The 20921-nt window shown below is 44.2% G+C and overlaps 1 protein-coding gene across 1 annotated transcript; it reads right to left on the reverse strand.

Moving 5' to 3' along the window:
* Nucleotides 1-9098: 9098 nt before the first annotated feature.
* On the reverse strand, nt 9099-20311 carry LOC129836435 (cytochrome P450 26A1-like). The gene is made up of 6 exons (XM_055902606.1): nt 19980-20311; nt 19552-19776; nt 19135-19416; nt 18642-19016; nt 10196-10348; nt 9099-9695 (listed from the first exon to the last, which is right to left on the reverse strand). Exons 1-6 carry the CDS (start codon nt 20166-20168, stop codon nt 9354-9356), a joined length of 1566 nt encoding a protein of 521 aa, XP_055758581.1. The 5' UTR covers nt 20169-20311; the 3' UTR covers nt 9099-9353.
* Between the last annotated feature and the right edge of the window lie 610 nt (nt 20312-20921).

A 20921-nucleotide genomic window follows, 5' to 3' on the forward strand; every position in this document is an offset into this window, starting at 1 on the left:
TTCATATTAATATTATTTTACCCACAAAATTATCCAAGTAAAATGCTAATAGTAGAACACTGATTTTTTTTGTGTGCTTTTTGGTCAACTCAAGAACAATCTAACAGCCAGTATAAGCCAGTATAGTATTTTCTGCTGGTTCCTTGCTATCTTTTCTCAGACAATAAGTTAAAGAGCAAATCAATTATTCTGAAGTACTTCAGAGAGGAGTCAAATCATTACCAATAGATTCCCCTTCTTTTGTCTACCATGGGTATAACAACTCTAACTCTGAATTGTTGTGATTGTCAGTGAGCTCGTGTCAGAAGTGGACATTTTGAAGGATTTGTGGTGAATAAACAAACAGTTACTCTCCACAGTGAGAGGATGGGCCATAAACCCAGCAGTCTAACAGGGAACAATGCAGGGTCACTGCTCTCCACAGCCATCGCTCCTGCCAACCGTTTTCAACCTACAACCACCTAGGGGGACAGACGACAAGTGGGGTTGAGCACTACCAGACGGGACAAGTTTAATCCTCCTGTTGTGTTCGTTTCATGTTAATTGGTTCTGTGTTCCCGGTCCAAAATGACCGGCCCATTATAGCTGATTGTAAATCCATAATAATACATATATTATCACCTAATGTTGTGTTAGATCTTTTTATCAACTCAAGTTCTTGTGAACATTACACGTTTTGAACTTCTATTTGCTATTTATGGCCTGTAGGCCTCATTGAACTGATCTCATACGACTTGTTTTTGAGTAAAAAAAAAGCATAATGTATGGATTATTTTGACTATAACAAATACTCAGATGTAACACATTGTGCTATATACCACAGACTACTTTGAGTCAAAGTTTATCAAGGACTCTCTCCTCCTCATCAGTGTCATGATCAAAGATATGATCAACAGCCTCACATGCAGTATATAATTTGGTCATTGTGCTGCCACAGAATGAATTGTGAGGAAGGCCTCAAAAAAGCGTTATATACCAGAGCTGCGAGAAAAGTTCTATATATTATTGAAACAATGTTGCGATTGTTTGTGAGAATGCCAACAGATGTGGTTCCCGTGGGGGGAAGATTATATTGGGGTAAGGTTCCCATGGGGGATGCCATGGAAGCCAAGAAGAGAGTGAGGTGCGTGTGTGTTCTCAAACACACATACACGTGGGGGTCTGGGATAGGAAGTGTGTCCATCTGATGAATGGGAATGTGCCTGACCTCAATTTTATACACTAATTGTAGTCTCACCCATTCATTTCTAATGACCGGTCAGTTCAATAAAACACCCAAAATGTTATGAAAATCATCCAAATGTATTTTGTGTGTTCAGATGCCCCTTGTGGACAAAGTCATGGAACCTTATGACAATCAGTGTAAATTAACTACATTTTTCAGAGAGAAAACTTGTATATCGGTCCAATTCGACCAGAACACAGCAGGAAGTTTAAGTTACATTTTTAATTTGTCAAAGAGTTCTGCATACAGATGCACACCTGCTACACTCTAGACGTGTGTATATGTGATTGTATATTGTACGTGCGCATCCGGGTGTATTATTTTCTTAGAATGAACATAAATCTCTATCCCCAAATCCCTGAATATTTTCTCTGCAACTGTAACCGTTCTAACCCTACTCCTTGCTGCTGCAGCACAGTGGGTGTGAGCAGTGAACGGGCGTGTAGCATAGGGCTGGGCCAGGCTGAAGCAGTTCAAATATTGAGCCATAACTCAGCTGCTGCCACTGCACTGTGCTCCCCTCCACTGGGCTCTGTGTGAACTCCTGCACGCTGGATGACCTGATGTTATCTGCTGCTTTCACACTCGCTGCGGCTTCTGGTTGTAATTACACTGTGTATAAAGCCTCCTGCCGGTGAGTCTCTCAGAGACTGAGGCCTTTCCACTCTTTGAGAGAGAGCTGGAAGAACGGAGGGAGGGAGATGTGCAGGTGGGGGTTAGAGAGGGAGGAAGGGGTTGGGGAACTTTCTACAGATGGAGATAGCAAGGATGAGAGTAGGCCAAGGTGATGAGAGTAGGCCAGGGTGATGAGAGTAGGCCAAGGTGATGAGAGTAGGTCAAGGTGATGAGAGCAGGCCAAGGTGATGAGAGTTGGCCAAGTCTGACCTATGAGGAAATGGGACACATGCATCTTTCATATTCTTAAATACCATATTTCTCTGTTTCAGTTTTGTTATGTGTGGGGAACATATTGCCTCTCGCATAGACTCCAAGAAACTTCTTGGACTTGACTCTGTTTTAGTGATCAATCAACTTACCCCGTTTCAGCTCACACCACCCTGCTTGCAAACATACTCTGCCATCATGAAATTTCTGATAAAATGTTTAATTAAAGGTATAATTATCTATCTGATTCAGTACAGATAAGAAACTCCAGTATGACACTGACTGTTGATTCATGCCAACATGAGATCTGTACTGACAAGGCCAAAGCCAAGTGCCTTACTTGCTGTAACATGACCTGTTTAACCGAGTGCATTCTCCTGATTTTTGGCAAGAGCCTCAAAAGGGTCTGGAACGTGGTACTACTCCGTCTGATAGTTGATGATGGAAGGTAGCACAATATTCAAATTAAATGAAATCAACGTTTATTGGTCGCGTACACAGTTGAGCCGATGTTATAGCCTATAAAGGTTAAACTTTTTATTTTATTTTTATAAATAGCGGGTGCAGTGAAATGCTTATGTTACTAGCACCCAACAATACAGTCAAATGTTAAACAAGTACAAAAATTATACTTAAAAAAACATATTGAAATGTTAGAACGAATCTAAAATAAACCAAATAGCAAATATTCACTATTCACTGAGCTGCTGATTTCTCTTTATCTCACAGATGTAGAAGAGGCTAGACATGTTGTCTGAGGGTGACAAAAAGATGGATGACTTGCTGCTCAGTCTTGGAAAAAGTGAAATCAGATGATGAATGTGTGGCCAGAATCTGGAGGAGATGGCTGTTCCCTCTAATGAATTGTGATGATGCGTATTAACCTGGAATTAGGTGCAATGAGATGAACTTGAGAAGCTGGAAAACACAGTGCAGTGGATTTACCCAAACCTGTGGATTGAATGCTTTTAGAGTCTCCAGCCTTTTGGAACATCAATGTCTGAGTAAAAAAAGAAACTGAAAGTAGTGACCTATAAATCCTATAAATATTTAAGGTACCTTATAGCTATCATATGAACCCACAACAAACCCTACAACACGTATGTGTACATGGCTGCTCATATTTGTCCCCTGTGCATTAAAGTGTGTAGTATGTGCATCAGAGATTGTCTGTCTGTATTTATGTGAATGAAGTGTCGCTGCAGTGTCCCAGGCGTATCCCCACGCCCGCTGTGTGACCTGGTCACCCTCCCTCCTTATGCAGAGCTGCCACAGTTCAATCCCCACCATGGGAGCTGTCTGAGGGAAGCAGACTGTTTAAAATACCCCTCTTGATGTTATATCAGGCTGCCTGCGACTGCCATGAAAAGTAAATGTACCTTTTCACAGAGTGGAATTTGTGGAAGCACTCTTCCTACACACAGATTCACATACCAGAACAGCTAAAAATAACTGTGTCCGTCGTATTGTGTCCTGATGGATGGGGAAGGGTTCTTAAAGAGCCTACCTGCCAGTCAAGCGCACCACCTTTTCTTAAAAGCTCTGAGGAGAGATCTCCCCAGAAAGCAACGCAGCTTTCAAGGCACTTGTTCCTTATAGAGGGATATTTATCCTAACAGCAAACATGCAGGGGCACTTTCAGGTCAATGCTAAAGGCTTTCAAAGGCAAGCAGTCCGGGCTTTCCTTCCAAATACATTAAACAACTTCTTGACTAAGACTTCTGGTAAAAAGTAGATCAAAGCCTGAACAAGTGAGAATAGTCAACTTCATTTATGTGACTCCTCCTCTCTCTCTAAAGCTTATTGGAAAGGCAATAAACCATGAGCCCTCGTAAAAACCATAATAATTTTAAGCAAATGAAAAGGCCTATTATATGACTGAGTCAGCAATGAACAGCATGGTATGTGAGGAACAGTAGGCTACACTGATCAAGTTAAACACTCTGTATTCTTTGTCGGTAAAAACATGAGGAAATTATCTGTAACAACAGCTAAGGTTTTGTTTTCATTCCAGAACCAGTTATGCCTGCTGCTGGTTTACACTGCTAGGCTGCGTTTTGGATCAGGAGGTGACACAAAACGTATCTTTAAACAAATACACGCAGGTCATAACCCTCTGTATTTATTCCCTGGTCCGTCCCAGACAGACACACACCTCACAGACGTACATATGAACACAAAACCTAGGAAAGGATGCCCCTCACCACAGTGACGTCCTAGACCCTCTTCTTTTGGGCACTGGGAAGGGCAGCCCAAAGCACACACAACTGAAAGGACTGATCAAACAGCCATGCTTGTATAAAATAATTGTCAGAGACTCCAGTCACCCAAGTTATAGATTGTTTTCTCTGCTACCGCATGGCAAGCGGTACCGGAGTGCCAAGTCTAGGACCAAAAGGCTCCTCAACAGCTTCAACTCCCAAGCCATAAGATTGCTGAACAATTAATAAAATTCGCCACCGGACAATTTACATTGACCCCCTGCACCCTCCCTTTTGTACACTGCTGCTACTCACTGTTTATTATCTATGCGTAGTCACTTCACCCCTACATGTACAAATTACCTCAACTAACCTGTAACCCCGTACACTGACTCGGTACCGGTGCCCCCTGTATAGTCTCGTTATTCTTATTACGTTACTTTTTATTATTACTTTTTATTTTAGTCTACTTGGTAAATATTTTCTTAGCTCTTCTTGAACTGCACTGTTGGTTATGGTCTTGTAAGTAAGCATTTCACGGTAAAGTCTACACTTGTTGTATTCGGCGTATGCGACAAATAAAGTTTGATTAAATTTGAGTTTCATTCACAGCGACTGTATTTGTGCACCTAAAAGGGGGCGTGGGGGTCGTCAGGGGGTCATAAAGTGAATCCAGGAGGGGGGATGTACAGATCAGGAAGGAGGAAGGAAGGGGCCAGGAGTTGTGACACCTCTCACCTGTCATTGCCCTTGAAGGTGGTGTGCAGCCCTTTCCGGGTTGTTTTATGCTGCTCTGAGCTGCTCTGTCTCTCTTTTATTTGACGTATGGGTGGAACTTCCTGCTGTGCCCTGACAGAGTTCATGGTTAAGATGAACTTTGGAACTTCTGCTGGCATGTGGCACACAGTAGTACAGTGTATATCAACCCCACACAGGATTTTATAGCATAAACAACTCTGTCCCGAGACTCAAGGGCTCTTGCAGTTCATCCTCCCCCTCTGCTTCTGCTCTGTCAAAGAGGGTTCACAGCTCTTATTTTGTCCGCCATGTGCAAAACTGTAGGAAACTAAAACAGTAACCCTCAGATACTTGATTTAGCTTGGATTGTTTTAACTTTTCTACGAACTCTGCCTGACCTTGAGGCACAGGTTGCCACGAAACAAGTTTTTGCAGTTATTTGGCGATGAAACGCATGCTTCCTATCTCATTTTACCATGCTTCAGGGCTGGGAGTTCACTCTAACTGTATGCAACAAACCCAAACGTTTACAAGGTGAGCCTTTAATGGGTAAACTGCTAACATGAAAAATTTGAAAACTGTAGCTTAATAAGTTTAGCAATTTCACAAGTAAACATCATATACTCCTTCCAAATACGCACAAGAGCGTAAGACTACTTATGCTAACAAACACACACACACCCACACACAAACACACACACACACACACCTCTAAAAATGTAGGATCTTAACTTGATCACCCTGTTACAGGAGCATTTTCTTTCAAAGCAGGACATGTTTAACTTGTAATGTGTTTGAGGTTCAAAAATGCTTCTGAAATTACTATTTTCCCCTAACAAAAAATGTATCAACCCCTACACAAATGTCCATTGATTATCCTCTGCATAATAATTCACATTTCCTGTTGCTGCAGGATTATTTTCATGCTGTAGAAAACTGGCTCAAATGAAGATCCTACATCTGTATACAAACCCCTATATGAACCCCCTACACACCTGTCTGATACACCATCACACACAAATACAAATGTGTGTCGTATCATCTCTTAATCTCTTCTCTCACCACTATCATGTCAGATGCGCTTTATTGTGATGGAAATGGAAGAGGGTGAACTCCAAAGGGAACAGCCAGAGGGCTTTGTCAGTCATGAACTCTGGAGGAGGTTTCAGCTTGTCCTTAGAGAAGCTGACTGCTGGAATGTCACAATAACAGATGTTGTCTGACATAGCCAATAATTAGCGCTCACCTTGGCAGATCCCAGTTTAATTTGCGCCTTATTCCTCCTGTGTGAACAGTTTGTGTTCTTTTCTGGATAAGGTCACAGCAGTAGGATGCTGTTTCTCTCTCTCTCTCTTACTGTCTGTTTCTCTCTCTGTTTCTCTCTCTCTCTGTTTCTCTCTCTTACTGTCTCTCTCCGTTTCTCTCTCTTACTTTCTCTTTTCTCTCTTCAATTGAATCTCTGTTTCTGTATCTCTTACTTTCTCTCTCTGTTTCTCTTTCTCTTACTGTCCCTCTGTTTCTCTCTCTCTGTTTCTCTCTCTCTCTCTGTTTCTCTCTCTCTCTTACTGTCTCTCTCTTTCTCTCTCTCTCTTACTGTATCTCTCTGTTTCTCTCTCTCTTACTGTCTCTCTGTTTCTCTCCCTTTTACTGAGTCACATGATTAGAGCATTGTTTGTGGCTTGGATCATGTACTGTGTTTGTGTGTATGCGTGTGCGTGCGCATGCGCCTGTTTGTTAGTGAGTAAGAGAATTGTTTTGCCGTTAAATAGATATTAGACTAGGTCATATCCACTTTTGTCTTCACCAGGTTATGACTGATGGACACTGATGGACACTGTGATAATAAACAGTGCTGGTTTCTGCAGTGGGCTGTGTGGGGCAGTGGGGTTGCTACAGAGACCACAGAAAAGGGGATGTCAAATGTGTTTTTCATTGAGACATAATGTACTATTGGTACATGGATATCACCTCATCATTTGAGAAGGGTTGTTTTTTATGGATATGAAACAACATGCTCTTTAAAACATTTTGAAATCTAAATGGTTATTTCCTTTTGTTCTTAAGATGTTTGTCTTCTGAAGGTATTTCCTGGCAGCTTCTTGTAAAGTTCAGTAAACTTTGTTACAGTAATGTTTCTCTTTCCTTGTTGGTACATTTTTATTTTTTTGCCTTTGACTCTGGAATGCTGTAAAAGAAAGTCTCAAACCCAAAGTCTATCGCCTAGCCCTGACTTCACCGAAAGAGTCAACATGGTTTCTGGATTTAGTTTTCTTTCTGTGAAGTCTTATGTGTCTGGGCTGGTACATGTTTCTCTAAAGACCGCTCCTTTACCTCTGTATTGTAATGAACTGTTCTCTCAATGACCTGGAAAAGCTATTTAAAGAAATCATTATTGATGTATATCTTTTGTACCATTCTAGAATACAAGTGACATGATTCCAGAGGGAGGTTAGAGGGTCAGTTATAATTTACATTTCATTTGGCATTAAAGGTGGCATTGCCTAAATTTGGGCTTGATGTTTTAGGAGCCCAATCGTACCCTCCATCTGCCCTGGTTACCTCTCATTTCACAAATTGTTGTCCCTTATCGCTTTTAATGTGACTTTGAACCAAAGCACACACAAGTGGAGAGCAAGAGTTCTAAGAGTGCATGAACATACTTGTTCAAATGTGAAATGCACTTTGATTATGAAATATCCCTATTAAACTTCTTGCCTACATTTTTTTTCATTTTCTTTGCTCATTAGCGAACTATTTGAACAGGCAGATGAAAAGCCACCCCCAACCACAACACTGTAATTTCAGGGTCCTTTTTATTATCACTGAACTCTTCTTGACCCCAAGGTGCCCTCTGAAAAGCCTCTCCTCTCGATTATAAATAATACCGATTGGTTGCTAATAGGTAACCTGATTGAGAGTTAGGGGGATTGATATGGTTCAACTAGAGGGCAAGAGTGCACCAGACATGCAAATTACATTAGAAGTTCTTTCATCCACCCTGCTGCGAAGTGAAAAGTCCCATTTCCACTCACATGAAGTGTGTTGCCACACTTGCCCTATATAAAGCCTGGTTTTGTGTGTGTGTGTGTGTGTGTGTGTGTGTGTGTGTGTGTGTGTGTGTGTGTGTGTGTGTGTGTGTGTGTGTGTGTGTGTGTGTGTGTGTGTGTGTGTGTGTGTGTAAATAAATGAAGTCTGTGCAATGTCACTTAAAGAACATTTTGAGAGCACAAAAATACTTTAAATAAACATTGAGGGGATAAAGTTTTACTATTATTTTAAGCTTCGGCTTCCCATGAAGTCACATGCCACCCCTCTCCCCACTCATCTTGGGGGTCTAACATCCTGTCCCCCATATGCTGCCGTTGGGTCCAAATTCATCACTGTTGACATTGTCTAATGTAATTTCGTGTCTTATGATGCCTTAAGTGTAATAGTTATTGTAGTATGGAGTGAATGTCATTCAGAGTAGGCTATGTAAACTGACTTGTGCCATTCTACGTTGGTTCAAAGTAATTGAAAAGACGTGGAAACAATGTTGATTCAACCAGTGTGTGCCCAGTGGGTAGGTCCATAGAGTGTGATACAATAACAGGAAGTGGTACCAATAACTGTACATCTATATTTCTTCAAGAAATTGAACCCCCCCTAAAATATTTGGGGATAGAGGGACATCTGACATGAAAACATTTCCCACTGGACAAAAGGTGGTTCAATTAATGTTGTTTCGACTTCATTTCAACAACTATATATGATGACATTGAATCAACGTGAAAAACTGACTGGATTTGCAAAAAGTCATCAACGTAAGGGAATTCCGTTTTTTTCCACCCAACTTTTAATATAAATTCAATGGCATGGTGAAATTTGTTGACGATTTCACATTGAATTCACATCAACCAAATGTGCCCAGTGGGTGGGCTCTATCAATGCCAAGTCAGAATATTGGGAAAATGGAAATGGTTTTGATTTTGAAAGATTTGAAGTGAGAATCAACTGTACAAAATAATAGTTTTCCATTTTTTTATTGAAAACATTCCATATGCAACAGAGTTAAGCTGCGTGAAAATGATAAAGTACAGCTTTAAAAAAATTGTATTTCAAAATATCCATAAAATGATTTGCCTCAGAACTATTGGTGTGCAACATGAAGTGCTTTTAAAAATGTTGCTTGTAGAATGCTACTGGGGTTGACATAAATATCTGTCGTACAAAAGATATGTAATATAAAAAATACATAATATGTCTAACTTAAATATTAAGTGTATTTACATAAATGCCAAAACATAAATGCCAATATTTCACGATCAGTAGGTCTGGATACATTTGGTGAATTTTGTGGGCAGATTGTCCACTGGATAAACGGTTGGGCCTGTTTTCATTGTCGGTGGTCCATTCAACAAAGTCCAGTCGCATCTGGTGACCACCTCTACCAGGAACACCTTAAGTAAAACTTTAGCAAACTCTTTACCCACACATGTCCTCGCACCACCCCCAAAGGGAATGTAACCGAACCGGGAGGAGTCATCTGGTGACTTGTCCATAAACCTCTCTGGCTGGAACTCCTCCTTATTAATAAGTGTGTCCAGCACATCGTGAGTGTCGCAGATGCTGTAGATGACTTTCCATCCCTTGGGAATCTGGTAGCCCTGAGGAGACACAATATAGGTTGTTAGGTTGGGGCTGGGATGGCAATGACTTCAAATCATTTTATTCCAATCGTTATACAGTTTCTGAAGGCATTGATGTATATCACAGGAGGTTGGTGGCACCTTAATTGGGGAGAACGCGCTTGTGGTAATGACTGGGGCAGAATGAGTGGAATTGTATCAAATACATCAAACACATGGTTTCCAGGTGTTTGATGCCATTCCATTTTCTCCGTTCTGGCCATTTTTAATGAGTCATTCTCCACTCAGCAGCCTACTGTTATGTATACAAGGAGCTCTATATTAATAGATATACTAGAGCTTCTGCCATATTGTGTGTGAGATATTTGTAGAAAACCTCATATGCTATAACAGGACATGGTTTCCATTTTGTGTCTCTCAAAAGACAATCAATTATGCCTCCTTTAAACTTTTAGCCTAAAATCTTGTGTAAATCTTATTTCAGGACCTTTTAAGGACCTACACGGAAGTTTACTTACATTAAGCTCAAAAGTCTTCAGTACTACACGGAAGCCACCAGGGACAGGAGGGTTGATCCGGAGCGTTTCCTTAATGACACAGCCGATGTACTTCAACTGCTCCAACAACTCAGTACTCAGCGGATTGTCCTCTGATTGGGCTCCCAACAAATGCTGTAAATATATTACTATTTAATTACAGAGAGATAGGGGGACATGCTTCTTGCATGGAGAGTACTCTTATTAAAACCACTGTCTGGGTGAGGTGTACAGCAAATTCAATCAATTAAATATAGCCCTAGATTTGGAAGAACATGATTTATAAATACCTTAATGAGATTTGTGTCTGATCTTAATCTCATCATCACCAAAAAAACTATGGGCCTTTATTGATTATACTTTCCTTGTCATAGAAAACATTGTAAACTAATGATTTATGGTTTCAAATCATGTTTAAAAAATATTATGCCATGTCATAGGCACTACAAAAATCAAGTGCTTTTAATGCTAGCCTATTGTGCATAGTTGTCACGATCGTGTACTGGAGAGAATGAGGACCAAGGCGCAGCTGGATAAGAATACATCTTCTCTTTTAATGAAACGAACGAAGATGAACATGGAACGAAAAAACACTATTACAAACAAACAAAACATAAACATTCCCCATGTCACACCCTGACCTAACTAAAATAATAAAGAAAACAAAGAATAATAAGGCCAGGGCATGACATAACCCCCCCCTTGAGGCGCGAACTCCGGGCGCACCATACACAGTCTAGGGGAGGGTCTGGGTGGGCTCCCCTCCACGGTGGCGGCTCCGGCTCTGGTCGTAGTCCCCTCGTCACCACAGTACCTAACCACCTCCACATTAACCCCATTGCATTAAGGGGCAGTTCCGGACTAAAGGACAGTACCAGGGTAAGGGACAGTACCAGGATAAGGGGCAGCACCAGGGTAAGGGGCAGCACCAGGGTAAGGGGCAGCACCAGGGTAAGGGGCAGCACCAGGGTAAGGGGCAGCACCAGGGTAAGGGGCAGCACCAGGGTAAGGGGCAGCACCGTACTGAGGGACTGCAGCTCCGGACTGAGGGACTGCAGCTCCGGACTGAGGGACGGCCCATGGCTGGCTGACAGATCTGGCTGCTCATGGCTGGCTAACGGATCTGGCTGCTCATGGCTGGCTAACGGATCTGGCTGCTCATGGCTGGCTGACGGATCTGGCTGCTCATGGCTGGCTGACGGATCTGGCTGCTCATGGCTGGCTGACGGATCTGGCTGCTCATGGCTAGCTGACGGATCTGGCTGCTCATGGCTAGCTGACGGATCTGGCTGCTCATGGCTAGCTGACGGATCTGGCTGCTCATGGCTAGCTGACGGATCTGGCTGCTCATGGCTAGCTGACGGATCTGGCTGCTCATGGCTAGCTGACGATCTGGCTGCTCATGGCTAGCTGACGGATCTGGCTGCTCATGGCTAACTGACGGATCTGGCTGCTCATGGCTAGCTGACGGATCTGGCTGCTCATGGCTAGCTGACGGATCTGGCTGCTCATGGCTAGCTGACGGATCTGGCTGCTCATGGCTGGCTGACGGATCTGGCTGCTCATGGCTGGCTGACTGATCTGGCAGATCCTGTCTGGTTGGCGGCTCTGGCAGATCCTGTCTGGTTGGCGGCTCTGGCAGATCCTGTCTGGTTGGCGGCTCTGGCGGATCCTGTCTGACGGACGGCTCTAGCGGCTCCTGTCTGGCTGGCGGCTCTAGCGGCTCCTGTCTGGCGGACGGCTCAGTGGGCTCATGGCAGACGGGCGGCTTTGCAGGCTCATGGCAGACGGGCGGCTTTGCAGGCTCATTGCAGACGGATGGCTCAGATGGCGCTGGGGAGACGGATGGCTCAGATGGCGCTGGGGAGACGGATGGCTCAGATGGCGCTTGGCAGACAGGCAGTTCAGTCATTGTAGTGCAGACGGCAGACTCCTGCCGGCTGAGGCGCACTGTAGGCCTGGTGCGTGGTGCCGGGACTGGTGGCACCGGGCTGGGGACACGCATCTCAGGGCTAGTGCGGGGAGCAGCAACAGGACGCACAGGACTCTGGGGACACACAGGAGGCTTGGTGCGTGGTTTAGACACTGGTGGTAAAGGGCTGGAGACACGCACCATATAGCTAGTGCGCGGAGGAGGCACTGGTGGTACTGGATTGGGGCGGGGAGGTGGCGCCGGAAATACCGGACCGTGCAGGCGTACTGGCTCCCTTGAACGCCGAGCCTGCCCAACCTTACCTGGTTCTATGCTCCCCGTCGCCTGACCAGTGCGGGGAGGTGGAATAACCCGCACCGGCCTATGTAGGCGAACCGGGGACACCATGCGTAAGGCTGGTGCCATGTACGCCGGCCCGAGGAGACGCACTGGTGACCAGATGCGTTGGGCCGGCTTCATGACATATGGCTCAACGCTCAGTCTAGCCCGGCCGATACGTGGAGCTGCAATGTACCGAACCGGGCTATGCACGCGTACAGGAGACACCGTGCGCTCTACTGCGTAACACGGTGTCTGCCCGTACTCTCGCTCTCCACGGTAAGTACAGGGAGTAGGCGCAGGTTTCCTACCTGACTTCGCCACACTCCCTTTAAGGCCCCCCCCAAGAAATTTTTGGGTTGTACTCACGGGCTTCCAGCCTTGTCTCCGTGCTGCCTCCTCATATCGCCTCCTCTCGGCTTTCGCTGCCTCCAGCTCTTCACGAGGGAGGCGATATTCTCCAGGTTGATCCCAAGGCCCCTTACCATCCAGTATCTCCTCCCATGTCCAGAAATCCTTTGTGGTTAGGTCCTGTTGCCGCCTTCCATGCCGCTTGGTCCTATGGTGGGTAATTCTGTCTATGTCAGAACGTTTGTAGCCTGTCTGTCTATGCACAACGTTTGTAGCTTCACGGTCGTTTTGTTATTTTGTATAGTTTGTATTAAGTGTTCGTCTTTCATTTAAATAAATTCATTATGACTGCATACCTTGACGCGTATTGGTCCGACCCATGCTTCTCCTCTTCAGACGAAGAGGAGGAGAACGATCGTGACAATAGTGTTGCTTTAATGCATAATACAAGTCACTGCCAAAATAAATGAAAAAACAACACAACGTGTCTTATGTTGGGCCAGCACGAGCCAGAACAGCTTCAATGCACCATGGCATAGATTCTACAATTGTCTGGAACTTTTTTGGAGGGATGTGACAGCATTCTTACATGAGAAATTCCTTTATTTGCTGTTACGTTGATGGTGGTGGAAAACGCCGTCTCGGGCACACTCCAGAATCTCCCGTAAGTGTTCAATTGGGTTGAGATCTGGTGACTGAGAAGACCATGGCATATGGTTTACATCGTTTTTATGATCATCAAACCATTCAGTAACCACTTGTGCACTGTGGATGGGGGCAGTATCATTCTATGGGGGCATAGCCATGGTAGCCAAAATAATGGCCTGCCCAGCATTTTTATACATGATCCTAAGCATGATGGGATGTTTATTGTTTAATTAATTCAGGAGCCACACCTGTGTAGAAGCAACTGCTTTCAATATATTGTGTCCCTCATTTACTCCATTTTTTCCTTTATTTTGGCAGTTACCTGTAGCCTTGGTTTCATGCATGTTAAGATTACAAGCCTCCTCCCTAAGTTTGTTTTATTCACTGCTTTAGCACACTCTGCCAACCCGGATGTCCTAGCCGTGTCTGAATCCTGGCTTAGGAAGACCACCAAAACCCCTGAAATTTCCATCCCTAACTACAACATCTTCCGACAAGGTAGAACTGCCAAAGGGGGCGGTGTTGCAATCTACTGCAGGGATAGCCTGCAGAATTCTGTCTAACTATCCAGGTCTATACCCAAACAATTCGAGCTTCTACTTTTAAAAATCCACCTTTCCAGAAACAAGTCTCTAACCGTTGCCGCTTGCTATAGACCACCCTCTGCCCCCAGCTGTGCCCTGGACACTATATGTGAATTGATTGCTCCCCATCTATCTTCAGAGCTCGTGCTGCTAGGTGACCTAAACTGGGACATGCGTAACACCCCGGCCATCGTACAATCTAAGCTTGATGCCCTCAATCTCACAAAAATTATCAATGAACCCACCAGGTACAACCCCAAATCCGTAAACACGGGCACCCTCATAGATATCATCTTAACCAACTTGCCCTCCAAATAGACCTCTGCTGTTTTCAATCAAGATCTCAGCAATCACTGCCTCGTTGCCTGCATCCGAAATGAGTCTGCGGTCAAACGACCACCCCTCATCACTGTCAAACGCTCCCTAAAACACTTCAGCGAGCAGGCCTTTCTAATCGACATGGCCCGGGTATCCTGGAAGGATATTGACCTCATCCCATCAGTAGAGGATGCCTGGTTATTCTTTAAAAGTGCCTTCCTCACCATCTTAAATAAGCATGCCCCATTCAAAAAATGTTGATCCAGGAACAGATATATCCCTTGGTTCTCTCCAGACCTGACTACCCTTGACCAGCACAAAAAAATCCTGTGGCATTCTGCATTAGCATCGAATAGCCCCTGTGATATGCAACTTTTCAGGGATGTTAGGAAACAATATACACAGGCAGTTAGGAAAGCTAAGGCTAGCTTTTTTCAAGCAGAAATTTTCCTCCTGTAGCACGAACTCAAAAAAGTTCTGGGACACTGTAAAGTCCATGGAAATAAGAGCACCTCTTCCCAGCTGCCCATTGCACTGAGGCTAGGAAACACTGTCACCACCGATAATTCCACTATAATTCAGAATTTCAATAAACATTTTTCTACGGCTGGCCGTGCTTTCCACCTGGCTAACCCTACCCCGATCAACAGCCCTGCACCCCCCACAGCAAATCGCCCAAGCCTCCCCCATTTCCCCTTCACCCAAATCCAGATAGCTGATGTTCTGAAAGAGCTGAAAAATCTGGACCCCTACAAATCAGCTGGGCTAGACAATCTGGACCCTCTCTTTCTAAAATGATCTGCCGAAATTGTTGCAACCCCTATTACTAGCCTGTTCAACCTCTTTTTCGTATCGTCTGAGATTTCCAAAGATTGGAAAGCTGCCACGGTCATCCCCCTCTTCAAAAGGGGAGACACTCTAGACCCAAACTGCTATAGACCTATATCTATCCTACCCTGCCTTTCTAAGGTCTTCGAAAGCCAAGTTAACAAACAGATTACTGACCATTTCGAATGCCACCGTACCTTCTCCTCTATGCAATCGGGTTTCAGAGCTGGTCATGGGTGCACCTCAGCCACGCTCAAGGTCCTAAACGACATCATAACCGCCATCTATAAGAGACAGCCATATTCATCGACCTGGCCAAGGCTTTCGACTCTGTCAATCACCACATCCTCATCGGCAGACTCAACAGCCTTGGTTTCTCAAATGACTGCCTTGCCTGGTTCACCAACTACTTCTCAGATAGAGTTCAGTGTGTCAAATCGGAGGGCCTGTTCTCCGGACCTCTTGCAGTCTCTATGGGGGTGCCACAGGGTTAAATTCTCGGGCCGACTCTCTTCTCTGTATACATCAATGATGTCGCTCTTGCTGCGGGTGATTCTCTGATCCACCTCTATGCAGACAACACCATTCTGTATACCTCTGGCCCTTCTTTGGACACTGTGTTAACTAACCTCCAGACGAGCTTCAATGCCATACAACTCTCCTTCCGTGGCCTAAATGCAAGTAAAACTAAATGCATGCTATTCAACCGATCACTCCCCGCACCTGCCCGCCCGTCCAGCATCACTACTCTGGACGGTTCTGACTTAGAATATGTAGACAACTACAAATACCTAGGTGTCTGGTTAGACTGTAAACTCTCATTCCAGACTCACATCAAGCATCTCCAATCCAAAATGAAATCTAGAATTGGCTTCCTATTTTGCAACCAAGCATCCTTCACTCATGCCTCCAAACATATCCTCGTAAAACTGAACATCCTACCGATCCTCGACTTTGGCGATGTTATTTACAAAATAGCCTCCAACACTCTACTCAACAAATTGGATGCAGTCTATCACAGTGCCATCCATTTTGTCACCAAAGCCCCATATACGACCCACCACTGCGACCTGTACACTCTCGTTGGCTGGCCCTCGCTTCATACTCGCCACCAAACCCACTGGTTCCAGGTCATCTACAAGTCTCTGCTAGGTAAAGCCCCGCCTTATCTCTGCTCACTGGTCACCATAGCAGCACCCACCCGTAGCACGCGCTCCAGCAGGTATGTCTCACTGGTCACCCCCAAAGTCAATTCTTCCTTTGGCCGCCTTTCCTTCCAGTTCTCTGCTGCCTATGACTGGAATGAACTGCAAAAATCACTGAAGCTGGAGACTCATATCTCCCTCACTAGCTTTAAGCACCAGCTGTTAGAGCAGCTCACAGATCACTGCACATAGCCCATCCAACTACCTCATCCCCATACTGTATTTATGTATTTATCTTGCTCTTTTGCACCCCAGTATCTCTACTTGCACATTCATCTTCTGCACAAATACCATTCCAGTGTTTAATTGCTATATTGTAATTACTTTGCCACCATGGCCTATTTATTGCCTTGCCTCCCTTATCCTACCTCATTTGCACACACTGTATATAGACATTTTCTACTGTATTTTTGACTGTATGTTTGTTTATTCCATGTGTGTTGTTGTGTGTCGAACTGCTTTGCTTTATCTTGGCCAGGTCGCATTTGTAAATGAGAACTTGTTCTCAACTAGCCTACCTGGTTAAATAAAGGTCAAATAAATCAAATAAATTAAAGATACATAGCGATACCACAGATCATCCAGCCAGCATTTATTATATTGACCAGGGCCCGGTTTCCCGAGAGCGATGGAATTTAGGTTTAGGAGTGTTTTAAAGATGCATCTTTCCTACAACATGTGTTTCCCAAAAAATCATGCAGAAAGAACGGTCGCAAAGTGCGTCATTGGAGCATGTGTCTATACTGATAGGATCGAAAGATAGATAGGGAGCGCTGCTCTCAGATAAGCTTTCTCCATTAAAATCTTTCCTTAACATTATAATTATTTCACAATACTGATGACGGATCAACCCCTAGAGAGATATTACCACCTATGGCTGCAAATATTAAGACGGCTTATTTGGATGATTACCTAATAAAAATGCACAAAATCCCCAATGTCGCACATGTTAAACTACAGTAGCCTAGAAGTTGCAAAATAGAACTCAATTGATTGAACATTAAATGTTCTTTCAATATTGTAGCGACCCGCACAGACAGCTGTGTGATATGTGTTAGGCTAGTAGGTGGTTGTGTTCGCGGGGTCCGACATGTCAGTCAACCTGCTATCTGCCAATCACGGGAATGCCTGGAATGTTCTGATGCCGGGCATCCTGGTGGTTGGCGGAGTGGCGTGGAGGGGGGTTGGGCAGGGGGATGGAGCATTGGAAGTTAAGACCAGGTTTTGCCTTTGTTCTCTCTCTTACGTCTGGGCTTCACAAGAGAAGGTCACGATTGGCTTGTGGGTTATCTTTCATTTATTTGGCGTGGGCTACGGCCAAACAGTAGCCTGTGTAAAGTTGGTTTAATAAACCGTCCATTCGTAAACTCAATCCTCTGTCTGGACAGTCGTTCTTTTATGATCTAGTCAGGTCATTACAATATGTTTGAAATAGGCCTATAGCCTACTATTTATATTTTGATGCAGTCATCTCGGTTTTATTTTAGGCATTTTGTTATAGCCTACGTCGCATGTTTGTATCAATTCCAAAGACACTGGCAACTTCGTATTTTTTGTCAACTTTGTTCTTAAATTATCAGAAGACACAGACAGATAACCCATGTGATACAATGTTTAGAGGAGATCTTCTGTGTATAACGTGATACGGGAGGGCAAAAAAGCATCTAATGACGCACCTAGCTGAGTGTTCTGAGGCAGGCGTTAGATTCCGAGCGTTTTCAAGTGCAACGTCCATAAATATGATTTTGGGAAACAGCTCTGAGATTTAACGATGTTCCTACAAATGCATCTAACGATAAACTTATCCTTAAGATCCTTTTGGAAAACCGGGCCCAGCTACTCAAGTGGGCGCTCTAACAATGAAAAAAGTCTTAAAAAATGGACGGAAGTCTAGCCAATGAGAGGGCAGATATGAGCGTGAACAACAGGCACAACTCCAATATGAAGTGTTTTTCTCAAAGTTGCTGGGATGTCACGTGTCCTACTCAGGCTATATTAATACACTTATAACAACCTAACATAACAACCCAAGCATTACGAAACTTCAAGTCGATCAAATGAACCACACATAGCAAATAAGCTATTACATTTTTTGTTAACCAAATTCGACACCCATTGACCTCCATACAAAAATTCCTAACTTAGTGAGCGAAAAATATACGAAAAAACGCCACCTGCTGGAGAAGACAGATTTTGGGCCCAGTTATACCTCGCGCTTCGCCTCTTCCTCTGGCGATACCAACCTTCTCCTGAAGCTCATGGCGCATTTTACGCACGACATTCGCATGCAGCCCGAGAAACATCACCAGAGAGGTCGCAGTGCTCGCGGTCGTCTCGTGGCCACCGAATAGTAATTCTGTGGCAGATTCTTTTATCTCCTGTTGGAAATACATAAATAATGGTTCATACATGGAGTAAATGGCAGTGTGTAGAATCAAATGACCATGAAAATGAAAGGCATCTGTTACCTCCATGCTTACTCGCTCCTCCTTCCTCTCACCGTACTCAATCAATAATTGCAGCGCATCCTTATAATTGTTGTTGTTATCAATATTGGACAGCTTCTTTTTGATGTTTTGCTCTATTTTTGAGTGGATGATGTTGCGCGCTCTCAGACCCTATAAACAGAATGATGAAAAATATCGGTCAATAATGTTGTGCGCACACTGTAACCCCATGTGACGCATTCCAGGGCTGCTTCAATCAACCAATCCTACCATTTCACAGGCAACTTACCCGGTACAAGCCGCTGAAAGGAACATCGATTGGTAGGGAGAAAAGGTTCTTTATCATTTCTTCGAACACTTCCACTAATTCCAGCTCGTCGGTCTTTGTTTGCTCGGGCTCGAAGCCAAGCAGGATCCTCATTGCGATGCGGAACATGAGGCGCTTCATCTCTGGGTACATTAGCACGCAAGAGTCGCTCTGCAGCCAGTTATCCACGGCGCATCTCACCTCCTCCCGGATCACAGGAATATACTGTTCCATGGCTTCCCGGGAAAATGCTTTTATGATCGCCTGCAGGCAAACAGGAGAGAGCACTTTAAGTGTATGCTATAAGGAAAAGGCGTGGTAAATTACAATGTGTTTTTCATTATAAGTATAAACCATGAGATGCCTACACAGATTTGTAGGCTACTCAACATTGCCTACCTTTTTCTTGCTCTTGTGGAGCGCGCCGTGCGCATTGGAGAGGGCGTGCGACCCGAGGATGAGTCGCACTGATGCTGGCCACTGAGCCGCGACCAATTTGTGTTCTGACATCAGAATCTGTTTCACATGTTCTGAACCCATTATCCTCACGGTTGGACTCCCAAAGAGATGCGTCTTATAAATATATCCATATTTCTGACGTTTCATTTTTAGAAATGTTCTTCTCTGGAAAATAAATCGTGTATGAATGCACACTATCAATTGCATACTTAAATTGCTTGAATTAGTCTACTTAACAATCTTTCAGTTTATTCAATAGAGGACATTTCAGCCTGATGCATAACCCCAACTAATCGACAGCAGCCTGCTACACACTGCAAATATAGGCAGGATCAGAGTTTGCAATTGATGTTTCCATCATCAGTTACCTGTAAGACCATCTGAAGCGTCTCTCCAATGAAGGGCAGTCCCATGGTACCCGGAGGAAGAGGACTCTGACAGGTTGGATCACTTCCACTAATGACGTACATTTCCCACAGTTTCATCGCCGCAACGATCAAAATGAGTGGGAGCACGAGAGTGCAAAAACATGTTATGAATAAAGCGCCGAACCCCATCTCTAGGAGAATCTTGTGAAACAAGTGCAAGATGGACCGCGGGGAGTGGACCACGGGGAGTGGAAGTAGCCAAGTGTTGCACTTGACTGTTGTGTCTCACCCTCCATTCTGCGCTTTTATACGCCCGTTTCCCCCAACCATGCCTCATCTTACCTTGGGCCAGACAAATTAGTTCACTCAGAGTTCATCTTTAATTGTGTTGCTTTTGCTCGCGCCCTGTGCTCCGCCCACAGTGGACTGGTACGAATGTTTAACCATTTATTGGTGCGCGGCCCCACAATAGAATACAATCATTTTACTTCGGAAAATACCTCATCGTTTACCCAATATATCGTGTTCTTCGTTTACAGCGTGAATCCCCTAGTCTGAGACTGATCGGGCTTGATTGTGTTAATAGAACATTTGGCCTATTATACTTCCGAGAGAGACTCGTGTCCATGAAGAGGACATCCAGGCTTGACACATGTGTCAATAGGCTAGGACAAGCGCTGCCTCTGTGTTCACTTTGTATTCATATCAATGTATTGTCCTATATTTTTCTGGCGGCAACGGATTCATTCTTTGTATTTAGTTTACTCTACGGGGTTTACTGTTAATGAATAGATTACTTTGGAATGGAGATGCCATCTAACACTCTCCAAATCACCGTCCTCTGTGTACCCTGTGTTTAAAACCCATTACCGCAGCGCGATTCCAACAGATTTGGGGGCAGGGACGCTCTGTCCCATTCCTATGCGTTGACCTGCATGTGAC

This window comes from Salvelinus fontinalis, chromosome 37 (assembly GCF_029448725.1).
Source record: "Salvelinus fontinalis isolate EN_2023a chromosome 37, ASM2944872v1, whole genome shotgun sequence".
NCBI classification, from domain to species: domain Eukaryota; kingdom Metazoa; phylum Chordata; class Actinopteri; order Salmoniformes; family Salmonidae; genus Salvelinus; species Salvelinus fontinalis.

Coding starts and splice junctions, on each gene's coding strand:
- LOC129836435 (XM_055902606.1), bottom strand. CDS start 20,168: ATGGGGTTCGGCGCTTTATTCATAACATGTTTTTGCACTCTCGTGCTC. Junction 10,349..18,641: donor GCCATGAGCTTCAGGAGAAG/GTTGGTATCGCC, acceptor ATATATTTACAG/CATTTGTTGGGAGCCCAATC. Junction 9,696..10,195: donor TGAAGACTTTTGAGCTTAAT/GTAAGTAAACTT, acceptor GTGTCTCCTCAG/GGCTACCAGATTCCCAAGGG.